General features: G+C 35.7%; 1 protein-coding gene across 1 annotated transcript in view; it reads right to left on the bottom strand.

Moving 5' to 3' along the window:
- RP1 (RP1 axonemal microtubule associated) overlaps positions 1-18392 on the bottom strand; it is a gene marked incomplete at both ends in the record, with an annotated part of 177366 nt that overhangs the window by 24028 nt on the left and 134946 nt on the right. Inside the window, 4 exons of the mRNA XM_084260605.1 lie at positions 5942-6090; positions 8165-8291; positions 10814-11055; positions 15267-15519. Coding sequence (XP_084116731.1) covers positions 5942-6090; positions 8165-8291; positions 10814-11055; positions 15267-15519 — 771 coding nt within the window. The remainder of the gene's footprint in view (positions 1-5941; positions 6091-8164; positions 8292-10813; positions 11056-15266; positions 15520-18392) is intronic.

Below are 18392 nucleotides of genomic sequence, written 5' to 3' on the forward strand. Positions count from 1 at the left end.
GAAAAGGAGTTAGAGTGTCTAGATAAAGGACCTTTTCTATTAAGCTTAGTAAACCTATTGATTTCCTGCCTGATTATTTTGATCTCACTTGATAATCTGAAGAAACTCCACTGAAAAGAGTTTTAGCTAGCACTGGGAGGCAAAATAAAAGCCCATGGAACTCTGAGCCCAAATGAGAGACATTTTCTGAACATTCCTGTAAAAGGAGAAAAAAGAGAAAAATAACTTTTGCTGTCCCTCTTCAGACTGTGGTCCCATGGGCTCTTCCAGTTGTGCTGAACTGAACTCCTCTACTCTGTCCCAAATGCTTGCCACACCACTACCTTCTCTTAGAGGGCAATTATCACCTTTTTGGCTGTGCCAGCATAATCACACAACCATCTTTTCTCCACATTTTAGCAAGACAGACCAAGTGGAAAAGCCAAAATTATTAGCAGTGGGAATTGCTTAAATGAAATAAATATATGAACACACTGAGTGCATGTCACCGTGTCAGTAGACGTTAAGGGTAAAATCAAAGGGTGGTAAGCAGATGTGATGACAAACACTGGCAGCACTACTGTCTTGGCCCAGCTCAGTGGAAGAATGACCAATGCATCTGATTGTGACCTCAATGTCTTGTAATCTCTGTTCTGCAGAAATGCTTCTTTAAAAATAGGGTTTTCTATACAGCTAAAAAGCCAAGCCTGAATTTCCTCCTAAATTCACATGTATTTTCCAAGCATGTTTTTGTTTTCTGTTAAATTCTTGTGCAGAAATTCATTGAAAAACTTTACATGAAAAATTCAATTAATTTAGATTACAGTGAATGCATAATTAGAGGTTTCTGATAACCTACAATTATCATGGTTCATCCATCTTCAACAAGATTAGTGAAGAATAAATGAAAGAATAGGGGTAGTAAAAAAACCCCCTAATAATATTTGCCCTGAACTGACCTTATGTTAATTTCCTTAGTATAGCTGGAACGGAATCTTTTTGAAACAGGATTTGTATGCATAGAACAGCAACAGGAGTAAGAAAGAATAGTGGCACATTATAATAATCAGCAGCTATGACCATTTAACTAACTTGTAAAAGACATTTCAAGCAGACTTCATGTAAAATGCATTTAATAAAGTGCAGAAGGGCTGCTACAGAGACCAACGTCATCATCCACATCCAAATCTGAAAACACATATTATATTACAAAATAGAAATAAAAAACCCCAACCAACAAACAAAACCAACAACAAAAATACAACCCAAAGACAGACATCACTTTGGACAAATTCAAACCCATCTGATGCAGCCTGATCTTTGGACTGATTTAATAACAGTCCAAGTTCTGGTTTAGCAGGCAAAGAAAATAGGATGGATGTGATTTTTTTCAACTTTAGTAACATATAGAATTATGTAATATGTTGATTAAAACATTCTAATCCAATATTCAAATAATTCTCTGTGGAGATCAACCTGTCTGATAATGAGACAATAAAAAGTCTAACTGGTAAGTCTTCAAATGCATCTATAAACAGAGAGTATTTTCAAGCAATTTCATTGTGGTGAGGCTAGTTAATAAGCTTATGCTTTTTAATGCTTTCATGAGTTAACTGAAAGAAAACAAGATTTTAGAGATGATGCAAAAACAATTTATAGCTATGACACTTGAAGAAGTAAGGTGCTACATTGAAGAGTGCTCTGAAAAGATTTGTGAAAGTTAATAAATTGTTGGAAAGCCTTCCTTCCAGTGAATGAAGCAGTCTAATCTATTTAAGTCATCAAAGGCAGCCTGATTTGTTCATTGTCATAAATACTGTCAAAAGCAGCAGAAATTTGGTATGAGAAAGCTATCCAGGCTAGCAGGCAAAAGCATGACAAAACCCAGTTCCTAGAAGTTAAAGCTTGACAAATTTATATAGAAAATAGCAGGAATCTTTAAAAAATAAAAAAAATTCAAAGTTAAGCTTTGAAACAACTTAACAACTTTCCAACCAGACTAGCACTTCATCACTGGAACACATTCATTCTGAGTTAGATACATTTTCTAAACTATTTAACTTGAAGTCGATTCAGTTCTTACTGCATTGAAGAAAATTACTGAGTATTTTATTTACTGAAAAATGCAGACTTGGATTGATCATAACTACTTGCTTTTTTTAATAAATCAAGCTAATAATGTCAGGGGAATTTTGTTTAAAAATTATCTTGCTTATTAAAAAGCTGAAATAAATGTGGCATAGAATCCATTCACCCAGCTTTGCCTATCTAAAATAAGTCTATAGACAGACAATTGGTTAATTTTCCCACAAAATCTTGAGAAAGTAGCAGGTCCTATTTAAGGGTAATCCATTCCATTTTAAGATAAATTTCCAGATAAAGAGAGAAGGTAACCACCACCTGGAAGCATCTACTTCACTCACTTTCTGTAGAAGAAGCTTAAAACATCATGTTAGAAGAAATGTGTACATTACATGCAACTAAATCAAGGTGAGATAGAAATGTAACTTATGCAATTTATTTTTGAGCTCTATATAAGAATGCCACCCTCACCCTCCAAGTAATTATTTTTAGTATTAGTTAATTTTTCCCAATTTTTAATTTTTCTAAACAGATTTTAGATTGTTTCTTGCCCTGTAAGAATGTGTCAGGAAACGAAAATTAATTATTCACACAGCTCTAATCCATCATCCAGTGAGCTTCATGTAGGCAAACTGGGTGATATTGATGGCATGCTCTAGCTCCACCTCCTGTATATCTATTACTAACTGGCTGCAACTAGTGGCTAGGAAATACCATCCTGGAGTTATCACTGAGAACTGCACATAGCCCAGAAATTTGCCACTGTTTCCTGGGGCTGTATAAAGCTTTACCCATGTTTTTTCTTTCTGGTTTTCTTCTCACTGTTTCTAATAACCTCTACCAGTCTTTCCTTCACTTTGATGGCATTCCATATTTTCCTAGCTTCCATCCAAATAATCCTTCTCCTCTATGACAAGACCATTTTATTGTTCATTTCTGTACTACAACAACTTGGCCAGCAGCCACTATGCTTAATACATTTTTCATTAAAGACATTTTGTAATTATTTAGTCATTATGTCCAATATGCTCTCCATAAGAGATTTATCTGCAGTTACACAGTTGTAGCACTACGATGTGATATGGACGCTGCAGACAAATGTTGACCTCCTAATAGCAGCCATAGTACACTGACCCACATTCAGGCCCTTTTTACTGTACTGTGTGACATGTAGATTTTTTTCCTGAAGTTTTGTTTTTGGGTTTTTTTTAAATTGCCAATGCTTAATCTGTAAGTGAGCACTGAAACTGAACGCCAACAGTCACCTCTCACTGACAATTTTTGTATGTGCTGCAGTTACCATGGTACCAACCTGAGCAGTTGATGTCTAAATATAGGGCAGGATAAAGGATATATATTTTCCACAACTAATAGAATGAAGTAAAAATTCACACAGATTTTACTGTTTCAGTAACTTGGAGTACTTAAAATATTGGAGATTAAAACATTTAAATGTCAGTCATAACATATTCTTCAGTGTAGTTTACTTGCTTTGATGGAATTGATCTGAAAAACCTCACATTACCCATGAGGAAATTTATGGGTAACTCACAGTCATACTATGGAACATGCAGCAGGTCCATCAAAGACCATATAAAGAAGCACAAAGAATTTCATTCACTGAAAAATGTTGGGTGCCAGAAGCAACATGGTGAATTAACAATATCACACACATTGCTTTATCTACCAGTTCTCTGACAGTTTCACAGGTGTAAGGACTTTGGAAAGACACAAAGCAACTTTTCAGGTACAGGAAGCTCATTCAGTCTTTTAATATCATGTACTTCATATCATGTAAATAAAAGATGTGTTAAATGGGAGAAGAGTGTCTCCAATCCTCCCCTGAATATTTAAACATTTCTATGTATTTCTGCATTGCTAAACTCTTGTTTGTTGCAACCCTGACATTCTGTGAGACTAACACCATATTTTGATGTGATTTCTAACAGAAACACCGTTCCAGTTCACTAGCTGTTACTGTACAGTCAGGGGAAAAATTATTGCAAAGAAAAGCACATTTTAAAATGTCAGATCAACTGCTAAGATTCAGAATGCAAATTCTGTGTCTGTTACACTCCAAAATCCCCTAAACCACCAAGCCCAGACTCTCTGACTGCAGGGGTGCTTGGCACAATATGTGGTTGGGCTGGTATAAAGACACACTATGCTTGAGAGTCTTTTTGGAGATAACTTACAAAGGGAAGAAAACATTGGGAAATTTCCAAAACATGTCATGGACAAAATGTTGCTGCAAAGGTGGAAGTCTTCCTTGTAGTATCGAATTTCACTTTTTCAATTAACCAAATACCTGTAGTGTATTTTCACTGAACAAGGAATGAACCAAGGCTTTTCTGTGTTTCTCTATCACATATCTACAAGGAAGTTATTTTTAAGGCCCTAAAACATTACTATGCTGATACCTACTTTTAGAAATATAAGGATACCGTGTTACATTCACACACTGCTCTGATACAGTGTCAAATAAGGAATGAAGAGATGGGTATGTGCCAGCTCTGCCTCTACTCTGTAAAGCAGAAAGAAATCTGTACCACACTGAAGTAGACACAAATACTACAAAAACAACCTTTAGTTTATGAATTTTTGTAGTTCATTTCTGCTCTCTTAGGCAGCATTTCTGGATATGCATGCCTAGTCCATCTTCATTAAAAACTAACAGTCTAGAAATCAGATTGTTGACTTGTGGAATTATGATTTAGGGAGAAATCCAGTAAAATTTCCATTAAACTAACAAAAGGACTGTAGCTCTAAAATCCAATTACATTAGTTTATCAATAAAGCATAATCTGAATTTCCACATTAGAGATGACAGATGTGCCTTTATCAAAATGGAGTACCCTCCACCACAAGTGTTTAGTCCATTAATTATAAAGATTTATACTCTCTCACTTTATTAATTAAGTATGCATACACTGTAAGAAAGACAGGTGAGACTCTGTTGTAAAATATGCTGGGTGCCTCTGATTGTGAGAGGCTGGTGTTTCTTTTTCTAAATTTCTACCTCAAATTTTCTGTAACAGAAGTTTTCTTCAGAATCTACATTAAATTATTTTAATCCTCACATTTGTTTTCAAAGAAGGATCTGCAGAAAATACATAAACTTTTTTCATTCCATGCTCAAAACATCTGGTGATCTTTTTAGCTGAAAATTTCACTCATCTATCCAGGACTTCCGCACATGGACTGTTTTATGTCAAAGACACACATGCATTTTGCTGTAAATCTGCCTACGTTTCTGCAGCACATTCAGTAACTTAATTCTATCTGATTTGTGTTTATACTGACAAGGCTACAGGCAAATGCATCTCCGGCAGCTACTCTAGTCTTCCACTGGTTTACATCTATGAGCTGTGAGGCTCATTCCTCCAGAGTAAGTGAATGACTCTGTTGGTAGACCTGAGAAAATTCTGGAGGTTAGTGGCTGACTGTCTAGAGAGACCAAGAGCAAGACTGAGCAGGTAGACTGTCAGTGGAAAGGAAAAAGCCAGGGAGAAGAGCCCTAGCCTGAAGAATAGCATAGGAATAAAAGAGGTGTTAAAGGAAATTGAGTCTCTTTATAGCTGTATTGTGAAGCAAATACTCAGGAAAACCACTGGCATGTCACTGAAGACCTTCAATATTTGCAAAATTGAACCTAAAAGCCCTTTATAGTCACTTTATTACTTGACAGTCACAGTATTGTAAGTGTCAACTGTATAAGCATCACCGCTTCTCACGTAAGATAAATATATTGATACACTTACAGCCACAGAGCACTGCAAACTGGACTTTGTAGACTCTATCCTACTGCCATTAAGTCCACAGGAATTGAACTGGGTTCTTTCTAAAAGTACAAAATATCACGTAGAAATTATAAGTATACCTTTCCTCTAGTGAAATTGTCATCTCCTTTTCTGATTAACTTTCTTCTGCCAGTATCTCCCAAAAGGCCTTGTAGCATGACATAAACATCTGCATCTGTTCCTGACCCAGGGGGTGCCCCCGTAGTGATATAGAGAACATAGTTTTTCACTGTTGAGAAAAAGAGATCAAGGTTTAATAAAGTTTAATCAGATAAAAAATATTACTTAATAAATTACTACTACTGTATTTTTATTTTTAATCCTGCCCAGAGGGATCAAAAGGCCAAACTATATTATAAAGTTTAGAAAAGCATGTAAAAAAAGCATGTAATTAAAATCTAAGAATAAAATCTTTTATTATTATAAAGAGTAATAAGCTAAATAGTTTGTAAGTGGGCCTGAAACATGAGCAGAAGAGAAAAATGTAAAAAAACAAAACCACCCCACACATCACAAATTGTTACAAAAACATCCAAATTATACTCTACCACACACTTGCATGCATTTAAATGTTACACTCCTAGGAAACTGTTCCTAGGCTATGGATTATACTACATTACTCAAAAAGCAAATCACTGCTCCAAGCCTCAGAGAGTTCAACTGAAGCTGGACTCTGTCAGAAGAACTGCAACTTTTGTATTTCCTCAGGATCATGGTTCCATCAGTGGCTGGCCACTCTACGCTGTACCAGCTGCAGTTATTTGCCTCAGCAAAGGATTTCCAGAATGTTACGTGTTGTCTGACATATCTTACTTACAACTCTTAAACTGAACATTTTGTTATGTCTGTGCTAAGTACCTGTTCTCCCAGAGAAATGCATAACAAAGAGGTGATCTGGTCTGCAAAATATAAAAGAAGCCACATCCCCGAGATGTTTAATTGTAAAAGAGGAAAAAAATTATGGGGAGAAGGAAAAGAACGAGACAATAATTTAGGTTGGAAAAGACCTCTAAGCCCAACTATTAAATCTAGCACTGCCAACTCCACCACTAAACCATGTCCCTAAGCACCACATGTCTTATAAATACCTCTAGGAATGGTGATTCAAATGCTTTCTCTGGACAGCCTGTTCCAGTGCTTGACAGCCCTTTTGCTGAACAAACTTTTCCTAATACCCAATCTAAACCTTCCCTTGTGCAACTTGAGTCCATTTCCTCTTGTCCTCTTTCCACTCCTTACTTGGGAGACAAACATCCCCCTTGCTACAACCTCCTTTAGAACAAGAGGAAGGTTATATTAAAATCTAGGTAGACAATATGCATAGCCTTTCCTTCATCCACTAAGAAAAAAATGTTTTTCCTCATGTTAAATGCTCCTTGGAAAGAGGAGCAGGGATTTAAATATCATAAAGATTTAAATATCTGTGCTCTTCCAGGAAAACAAAACAAAACAAAACAAAACAAAACAAAACAAAACAAAGTAAAAAACCAAAATCACCAAGCATTTAAAAGACAAAGAGACTTCTCAGGGAATATCTCTGTAGTATTCTTCTAAATTCATATTCAAGAAACTTCTGCCCAAGTGCTTTTTTTGAGTTTAGCTTTTGAAAGGATGGCAGAAAAGGCAAGGAATACTCAGATTATATGTACTATTGATCTAAACCTTTAATTCCTTGGAAACATTTGGAGGACCCGAGATATTCTCATGAGAATATCCATTTAGGGCAAAAGCTCTTCCATTCTTCACTAACTTTGGTTATGAAACCTTCTAAGAAGCACAGAACAAGTTTTAAAAATCCAGTCGAGGTGATCAAGTCACAACTCACATGAAGGAGTTTTATGACATAGAACTGCTAGGTCACAGAAGAAAAATGCCTGAAATTTAAGAACACAAACAGATGAGCCTCTGTTGTGAACAGCCATGGATCTCCTTCTTATCTGAAATTACAGTACGAGAGTTATTTCCTTTGGATTTCCTTTGTTTCCTTTGGGAAAGAAACAAACCATATTATTGAGAAAAATCTGAACTCTGAGTACTGTTCAGAACTTTTTTAATATTTTCAGTGCTGCATGTTTGCTCTTGTATGTGTTCTGAACTGATTACAATCAGATTTGAATTCACAATGCTCAGTTACAGCTGCTGAGATATTTTTTTTTTTTAAAACGCCAGAGTGGATTGGACCTGGCCATGCATCACTAGCTAAAATTAATAGAAAGCATCTGCTAAATCCTCTGGACTGCTCTGAAAATCTTAGTCATCATCACTGACCAAATATTTTTTGGTGTTTCTGATCGGTGACAAACCTGCTGGAAAAGGAGAGTCAGCTGTGAGAACGGGAAGCTCAGCCACTCTTCCTCCTTCTTCATCTGCAAAGTTGCGACAAAACGGAAATTCTAGAACATTTTTACTCTCTCTGTGTTGAAGCTTTACCTTAGCAAAGAGAAAAAAGAAATACCTTCAGCATCTGTTGTCCTCCAATGGAAACTGCATGCTATTACATAGCTATGACACATCATCTCAATATTAAAAAATAAGAGGAAGTACATTTCTCTAAAATGTTTTTGAAAGCAGCCTTTGAGAAGGAATATATATCTTCCCCAATTAAAAATAATTTAAAATGTTGTTAATATTATTGCTGTAGAGACTGCAGTAAAGGAAAAAAATATTTGGAATGGTTCAGAAAGGTTTCTTTATGTAATCTAATCATCCAGCATATGGAAGAAAAAGAAGTGTTGATATGCCCATTTCAGCTTGTGAGAAATGTCAATATGCCACAACATTTTTCAGTGCAGAATATATTTTGCTTCTAAGTAACGGGAGAAAGAAAATAAAGTATTCCTGTGAAAAACAGGGAAACAGAAATTAAGAATGTTTTATGATATGTGTGTAAATTTGTACACATGTATCATGTAAATATATAGAGTATGTTTCTAAATATATTTAATCTCTGTGAAATTCTGTGGATAAAGTAATAAAAGGATGATCATGAGCTTAACAACTTAGACTTACGATAAGAAAACATATTGTAATAATGAGGTATCTTAAACTATGGCGCCACCAGCTATACCAAGAGATTAAGTACCGTGATCTAAACTAAATCTAGACCAAACATATTTGAAAGCACGTTGCAGAGAATAACCCTGCTTTGAAAAGGGCACAGAGAATTCACTGATACATTTCTTCATGCCCTAACTCACTAAAAGGATCAAACCCTTAACCCCATAAGCTCAATCATCCTTTATTAGCAATTGTCACTGGGACAGTAGCACTACTTTGTCTTCAAAAGACTCCTATTATTTTTCCTTATGACAGACACATTGAGGGGTTTTTTTAAGTTCAGTGTAAAGTATAATATTACTACAAGTTCCCTTTCATACTCAACATCTACACTCCTGAACAGTTTCTTGAAAATCAGTTTTCATTTACTGTTGTTAATTTCTTCAAGAAATGAAAGAAACAGGAATAAAGATGTTAGCTATTACATGCTTCAGAAGTAAAGCATATCTTAATTAATTTCGTCATGGACATTATTTTATAATGAATGCATTTTTCTCAAAAACATCAAAAGAATTATTCTGTAGCTATGATTATAACAGTGAATTCTAAATCAAAATGCAGAATTCAATCAACCGCACGAGCATTTACTCGTGATGGAAGGGGGAAATCTCAGACTCTCTGTGAGGTGCAATCTTGTAAAATCAAAATAAAATAACATAGAAATTACTATCCTTGTTCTAACCAGCAGTGTAAATAGACTGCTAACCTGTCTTTAATAACAGATATTATCCACAGCCTCTTATATCAACCTAGTTATTTCATACAAGGATTCAGTCAGTCCTGCTATGGAATCCATGGAATAACAGAGGAAACGTCTTCCTGAAACCCAAATAAATTACATATACCCCAAAGTGGAGAAATTTTATTTTCTTTCTAATGCCACCTAATGTAAATGTGCATCTTTTCCTTACCTATATAAATGATATTGATTTTTTTCTAACTCAATTTTGAGTCATTGTTATGAGCTAATGAAGTAAAACAGGCTAATAGATGTCACTATTTTCAGCTGCCAAGTTTTCACTCTGAAATTTTTACTGTGATCTACTGTCTTCTGATATATCCAAGAAACAGTTTTCATTTTATCAATAGGTTTGTTAGATGACTATTTCATCTGGCGATGAAGATAGAATTAACAATCTGCCTACCATTTAAATGTCAGGGGGTTCAGTTCACTAATATTTTGTATTAGAGAGAAATATTTTTTTTCCTCCAGCTTTTAATGAGAACAAAATATAAACATTAGTGGAAAAAGTGGGCTGCAATTAGAAAGAAGGTGATTCTTTCACTTAGACTTCTTTGTATTTTGCCAGTGTAAGAGGATACAGATATTTTTTGTGAAGTGCCACATCAATTTCAGATTTTAGTTTCCCAAACTTGGACATCAGAAGAAAAATTGTCACTTTTGCTATTCACTTCTTTTTTTCACATGCCAACTTTAAAAGCAGATATTGTCATCAAAAGGCATTTCTAGTATCTGGCTTAATTATTTGTCTCCTATCACTGAGTCTACAACATGTAACAGTCAATTTGGAGTTATGTAAATACTGCACTGTATGCCAGTGGGTACAGTTCTGAAAAGACACCCCTGGAAATGCTATAGATGATGGCACATCTGTGTGTATGCCCTCCAGAAATCCATATAAGCTTGCAAGATTTTTGTTATCCACAGCTCTCCTAGTAAGTGTTTTGAGCAGTCTCTGAAATTATCACTCTACAAGTCCTGTCACCAGATGCACTTACTTTTGTAAATTTAAAGCTATGTCGTTTCAGACAGAAACTAAAACTAGAAGCAATAACCATAGAATAAGGAAAAAAAGGAAAAAAAAAATAAGAGAGAGAGAATATTACAATGAAGACATGGAAAGTTGTTGCTTTAATTTTAATTATTTTTTTACCTCATGGCAATGCCAAGAGTCTCCTTCTCCAGCTTCTTCAATTTCTAGGCGAACTTTGAATATAGTATTGAATTTCTTATTCAGTTCAATTGAAGTCTCATAAATCTGGGCTTTTTTAAGTGATCCTTTGGGGAATATGACTGAAGCACTGGTACCTTTTTCACCACATACTGTCAGAGACATTTTAGGATTCATGGAATTAGAAGAAATGTCACTAGTTGAGACAAGGACATCCCAAGTCCCTGTTGAAACAAAACGGTATAAAAAAAATAATGGATTTGATGAAAATCCAAAATAATACAGCGATTTCTAACAGGCTGAGTGAGTAACTAGCAACACATTCCTGCCTTTGCACAGAGCTAAAATATTGGCATGTAACAGGTTCACTCATTATCACTGATTTAGTTAGAAGCAGATTTGGAAACCAGCCCTTCCATAGTGATAGCTGACCCTTTAGAGTCAGACCAGTCCAATAACTCTGTGCAGATAGGACTGCCAGTTCCGTATTAAAGACTTACGAAGACCCGTGCCAATCTGTTTACTTTTTTTCCATCATGTTTCCTCTAATGATTTTAATATTTTTTTCTTACTAATAACCACTGAAAAGCAACATATTTTCTACTAGATATTACTGGTTATTGGGTTTACCTTCTGTCAGGGGAGGGTATTTTTCCATTTTAACATTTTGAGGAGCTATTTAAACTACAACGTTAAAATTTGCTACATATCTTCTACATGATGATGATGATGATGAGATTAACTGGTCCAGAGCTTGAAATGAGCTATTTTTATCACAAATCACCACAACTGTCATGCCAGCAAAGTACAAAACTTTATCCATTTCTTCTGTGAAGAAGTGATGTTTACTGAGAGATTAAAAATCATCCTATATAGCAGCAGATAGATTTTCTTGCTTCAGGGATACAGAAAATGCTCAAAACTAGAAGTTTCACTTAAAAATTTGAAAAATTATATTGAAAAAGAATAGTAGTTCATGTTCAAACTAAAGGCCTGGTTTGAATCACCTTTAGCATCTTAAACATTCTAGATGGATTTGCAGTTGCCTGCACGCTCATAAGGACTGCAGATTGATATCAAGATCCTGTGTAATTTATGTGACTCTATACTGAACAGCTATTTAGTTAAACCTCCAATCAACATGACAGTTTTCAGGTTCAGAAACTGGTATCCATGAAAAAAATCCCACTAATTTAGATAGCTTTTACATTTCGATTCATGTTAATAGAACGTATGGAAAATTCAGGGCTATCAAGATTGTGTTTTCCCTATTAAAATACAGCGACTCCTACAGAGAGGCTTTGGTCACCTGGGCTGGTGCAGGATTGAACATGACCATTTTTTTTATTAAAACAACCTAGCTCTCTTTATGCAAAGAGGGACACAGAATTAATTTAATGATTTCAAATAGGTGAAACATGGTATTTTACGCTGGGTAAAGGAAACAGTGACTTTCTGAGTTTATGTCCGTAGTCCTATAAAAAGTCCAGCTTTCTAGCCACAACAGGCAACTCTTTATCTCCTACTATAAACTAATGCAAATAAAGCTTTATTACTTTAGAGAAGGTGAGGATCTGTGCCATAAATTCAGGACTTGGTGAAGGTAAAAAGTTAGTACTCACCATCTTTAAAATCATCTAAAACAACTTCAGATGTTATCACTTTATAGATAATCATAAATAGCTACCATTTTCATGTCTATGAGCATTAAATATAAATGAAACCAATGATATACATGAAAAAATGGAGGATATTAAAATTTATCATATCCCCTCTGACATAATCCAAGATTTTTTAGCCCTTTAGTACTGAAATATTAAGCTATGTCACATTGCTGTATCAAAAATTATCCTGTGATCATATAACAAACTCAGTTATTTCTCCTAATCATATCCTGCTAATGAACTGTTGTAGCAGAAATCATTATGAGACATGAGGATACAGATCCAATACAGTTTTTAGATGCTTAACTGCTACTTAGCTGCTGTATAAAATTAAAAAAAAAACCACCAAACCAAAAACTCAATAGAAATTCAGAATCTGTTCTGGAATTAAGAGCTCAAATATTTCCTTGGGTTTATGCTCAGGCTTTGTACTACAGATTTCATTTCAATTGCTTTCCTCCATTTCTCAAAATTTATCACATGTCCTGATAGTACTCTCAGCTTTGTAGCACTAACAGGTTTCATCAGGGTATTTATTCTGTCTTCTCCAGCTCTTTACAATTATTCCTTTTACTACTACTTTCCACTTTCTTAATAGTAACTAATAATTTCCCATAAAGCAAATAAAAATCAGTACTGAAATTTAGACAGATTAGATGTCATTACATTCCTCTTACCAGAAAGTATTACTAAAGCGTATCCTCTTCGTCTTACAATCTATCTTTAGTAGACTAATGATGCATTCCTTCTCACTTCCTATTTCCCTCTATTATCTTAACTACCATTCTTCAAAGTGCATTATAAAAGTTTACATGTGATCAATTACTAAGTATATAGTCACCTACATTATACTTTCCAGTTTTTAGATGGAGGTATTACCTTTGCTATTTTCAAGTCATACTTTTTGCCTTCGTGAAATTGTTTAAAATCCTTGCTACTAGACCTGTCATTTTGTTTCCAGTTCTTCCAATATTCTGGGCTAGTGACTCCTTTGGTTGTCTCTGTTTGACTACATGAAATGCAAAGTTCTATTTGTTTTTCAGATTTGGTGATTTCCAGTAACCTCATACCCATAAGTGATTTTGGGTTTGCTTCCCTTGCCAACCTTACGGTTCCTTAATGAAAACAGAGATAAAGTATTCTATTTGCTTAGGGATTTTACCTACCTTGTCTTCAGGCTGCACTCTATTGTTCCTGCATAGTTGCACATCTTTTCAAGTTCCTTTTATAAGTAAATGGTTGAAGAACCTTTACTATTTGTTTAATTCTTTTATAAAATCTGACTCATCTTGACATTTACTAAGTCCCATTGCGTTCATATACTTTCTGACCTCGAAGGTATAGCTCTCTTTTCTGATCAGTCTTTTATTTCTCTATTCCTTATAGGCTCTCTGCTCACTTGTCATATTCTTTCTGAAGTTATTATACACCCAGACCAGGACTGATTTTCAGTAGATACAGAGCTGAGAATTAATAATCATAGACTGGAAAATATTAGCAAGTCTGCACTTTTGAGGACTATGTGTGAGTGGGAAATGGGAAGTTTTTCCATACCTACATGCAGGCACTAATTAAGGTGCATAAGCAAGGATGCAGGATGTCTCTCACTTTTCATATCATCAGCGAAGAAAGATCTGACAGACTCTGACCAACCTTGGGCTTCTGCTCTGAATCACCCTCAGGAGATGTCTCGCTCTGTGGATTATGTAGGGCACCTATGGAATCTACTTTTTAGAGACCTGGAATATTTACAGTGGTGCAGTACAGGTATTTCTTAATCTGAAATTGTCACTACTCTAGCTACTCGTCCCACCCTTGTATTTACAAAATATTCTGATGTTATAGAGCCTCAGAGACATTATTTTTCTGTTTCCTTGGATGATAGGACATATTTGCTAGTGGACTAAGTGCAAGTAGCTAAATTTGAGGATACACACTACTGTGTCTGCAGCTATGCATAATATAGAGCTCTCTCAGCATAAAAGGAAATATCCAAGAGCGCAGAAACTAATAAAGATCAGTTTACAAAACTGCTTATATAGAATGCAAATTCACACCTTCAGATTAGTTAAACTTTACATAGTTTCGTCTACCAGTTCTGATTCAGATTTCATAAATGGACCCAAACCAATATTTTACACCTCTTCAAAAAAGACATGTTCAAGAGCTAAGAAATCCAGTGCCCTGGCAAAGCATAAAAGACTTAGCATGTTTTCAGGGTCTAAGTTGTTTCTGAATTTCAGTCTTTTTTTATTAAGCAATTTGAATAGGATATTGGGTTCGGGTCAACTAGCTGTTTGCAAGAACTTGTGCCATTGATATAAGTAAAAAAGAAAACTGCAAATAAAAGCAAATGCTTCCTGCAAATATATGAACATATGGGAAAATCGCATTCTGGTAGAAGTTTTTGTATCTCTTCTTGAGATTTCATCACTGTTGCAGGAGCCTTCTGCTCTGCATTGACTGCCATATGGAACAACCTACCTCTTTCTGCTTCGGCTTTTTTCTAGCCTCAACTAAAAACATAGTTCCTTCACTGCCTCAATCACTTAGTATCTCCCTTCTGTTCTAGTCTTTCTTCCCTGAACATTATAATTGTTTTTACCAGCTCTGGAAAGTGTTTGGACAGGCAATTTGTATGAGAGATGAAACTCACATTTCAGCTATATTATTTCTGTGTTTTGATTTTAGTCTTAAAACTAACCCTGAAAATAACATGAATTACAATAAAAACAAATGCTGGGAGGAACTTTGATGATTTTGGACCTTACCATGAATCTTTCCTGTTAACATCCCATTCCTGATCTTTCCAAGAAGTTTCAACATTCGTTCCGTCTGTGCATCACCAACTCCACTGTCTAACCATTGTTGACAAAGAAATGCATGTTGGACATCAGGCTTTCCTGATTCATGGATGACAATTTGGTCCAGGTACCATCCAGCTCCATAACCCACATTATGGTGCTCAACAAGGACTTTATTTAACTGTCCAAGATCTACCGCTCTCATTTCAGAGATACAAACCTGAAAAGGTAAAGAAAAAAATAGGAAACTGCTTAATCCATGTATTTTCTTGTCTGCATTTAAGAAGATTATGCTTGGAAAGACTGATTCCTTTTAATACTGAAATTTCTTTTCCTTTCTGATAGTAAAGTAAAATATTATAGGTTGACATTCATATTTGGAGACATGGTTCTGAAAACATGTGGGCCCCTGAATATGTGCATTTTTCCTTGTTCATGATCCCAAGCTTTATTATGAAAAGCATTCCACTATTGAGAGTAAAAAGAAACCACTGATCATTAATTTACTTACAGAAGTCTCATGAATATTGAAGTTCAACCAATCCCTTGTAAGTGAAAAAAAAGGAGTGCTTCAAATAACAGGATAGGCCCAGTAAATTGAACTTTGGTTTCGGAAAGGCATTTTATTTTTAAACATTTCAAGTCTTTTATATTCTAAGGCATCCTATTTTTCAAATGGGAAATGTCGTACTATTCAACTCTGAACAGAAATACTAACGCTGTTGATTACTATGCAAACAAAGGAAGATACTGACATTAGAAACTATAACTAAGGCTGTGCACGCATACAGGCAAGAATTGATGTGCTCTTTGGATGTAAATAGACATCTGTTTAAATATTGCTACGGCTACCAGTAAACAAAAGCTAAATGGCAACTGCACTAGTGCATGTTGGGATGAATAAATTATGTGTGTGAGAGAATGAATGTGTTCTGTGCAAGAGATAATATGAGTGGGTGGGTAGATATATGGGCATATGTGTGGGTGACATTAAAAAAAAACCCAGATGGATAGTAGAAACAGACCCTATAATTTTTATTTGTTGCCAACCAATTTGCCACCCGGCAGGGAAAAGCATGGGGACCAGAAAGCAACAAAGGAAGAGATGATTTTCGGAAAAAAATTATGTCATCTGGTCCATTCTCCTGTCTGTGTCGAACTGTTCTCTGCAATGTGCTCAGAAGAAAACATCTGAGTTATTATTCCTATCACACAGCTTTAGGACTTCCAGCATTCTTACCGTCTTATATCCACGGTCTTCCCAAACAGTTACCATGGCAAGTTAAACCCCTTCATGTAATGCATATGTAACCCAAAATAGGATCTAGCTGTGAGGAACATCTTGTAAATAACTTTTTGGGAGCACTCATTGCTTTTTAATTTTACTCTTTGTATTTCTGAGCCAAATATAATTTTCTTGTCAGTCTACATGACCCTTGACTTAGAGGAAATAGCCTGTATTTCTAGTATTCATGTTCCTTCACAGCTAACTCCATCTGAAAAAGGGACCTATCATTAGTCTCATTCTTTGTGATAATAATTAACAGTCATTAGACAACAGTGGTCATAATCACCCATTGTTATCAATGAATTCTCATAATAATACATTAAGTTGCCTACTCCCTCAGCATTAACAAGAATGTACTTTTTGGTTGATGTCATTACATTATTTTTTTTTCCACTCAGTATAAAGACATCCAGAACTGCATTAAACACACTACTGGAAGTGTAATTAATGAAAGCCAAAAGGATTTTATTTAAATTGTCTAGCTTTTAGATAAAGTGTTAGCTAGGCAAAATTACAATCACCATTCATTTAACCCATTAAACTGGTGAAAAAGTGAGACATACAATTACTTCAACAAATACAAAACAGCCTTGCTTTCTGCAGTAATTAAATCAACTTTACTCTCTTTTCTTACTCTTTGTTGCAATTTTCTATCTTCCAAATGTTTCTTTATATTCCATTCCTTTATGAGTCAAGATCTTTTGTTTTCATATCTCAGGTTTCCTTTACTTTGTTTTCTTTGCCTGTCCATTCCTTATTTTCCAGGGATATTACTGATGTAATCTTCTCTCTCAAGACAGATTGCCCTTTACATCCCTTCCTTTCACCTTCTATTCTTATATACTCTCACTAAAACCTTATTCCGACCTTTTTATTAATCTACCTATTTTTTTAAAAAAGTAAGACCTCTAGTAGTATGCCTGATTGCAGATCCATCTAGTCTAGTATACTGTTGCCAACAGCTACCAATAACGTATTTCTAGGGAAGAGTTGAAAACCAGAGCAAATATACAGAGATGCTTCTTGAATATAAAGTCTCTCAGGCTTTAACAATTTGTGGTTCAGAGATTTCCCGACCCAGAGATTGTGTCTTAGCACTTAACAGCCCTCAGCAGAAAGTTGCCTTCCATGTCAATGTGAAATGGATTTTTGCACCAACATCTGCAACATCTTGTGCAAGAAAGTAAAATAGATTAATTATACACTGAGTAAAAACACGTCTCACTTCTGGAGACTCGCTTCTAAAGGGAACAGAGGGCCCAATAGGTTGGGTTGACCCTTGTTACAGGGAGTCCTGTAATTTTCCTGGAGCTTGAGTAAGGGATATTAGAGAAACTCCCCAGACTGGTGTGGTCATCAGACCATTACCCGCTGCTCATCTTCCAGGTAGGGAGGGAGGAAGCTGAATCCCATAGCCTGAAGGGAATGAAAAGAGACTTCAAGGCCTTGGGACGGTTGGTGAACGAGTGTGGGGCACAAGTTATTTTCTTTTCCCTCCTTCCAGTTCTGGGAGATGACATGGGATGGAATAGAAGGATCCAGTCTCTAAGTATATGACTCAGAGACTGGCACTACAAGTAGGGCTTTGGCTTCTTTGGTCATGACTGGTTTTATAGAACAGGCCTGACAGGAGTATGTGGGAAGGGCTTAGCCTTCAAGGGGACTAGGGTCCTAGGAAGAGAATTAGCCGGCCTCACCCACAGGGCTTTAAACTAGATTTGAAGGGGGAAGGGGTTGTTGCTGCGTTCCCACCAGTGGGACAGTGTTCTGGCAATAATGAGAACCAGAAGACCTCACACCCCACT

Source organism: Gallinula chloropus (genome assembly GCF_964237585.1).
Source record: "Gallinula chloropus genome assembly, chromosome: 2".
Taxonomy (NCBI): domain Eukaryota; kingdom Metazoa; phylum Chordata; class Aves; order Gruiformes; family Rallidae; genus Gallinula; species Gallinula chloropus.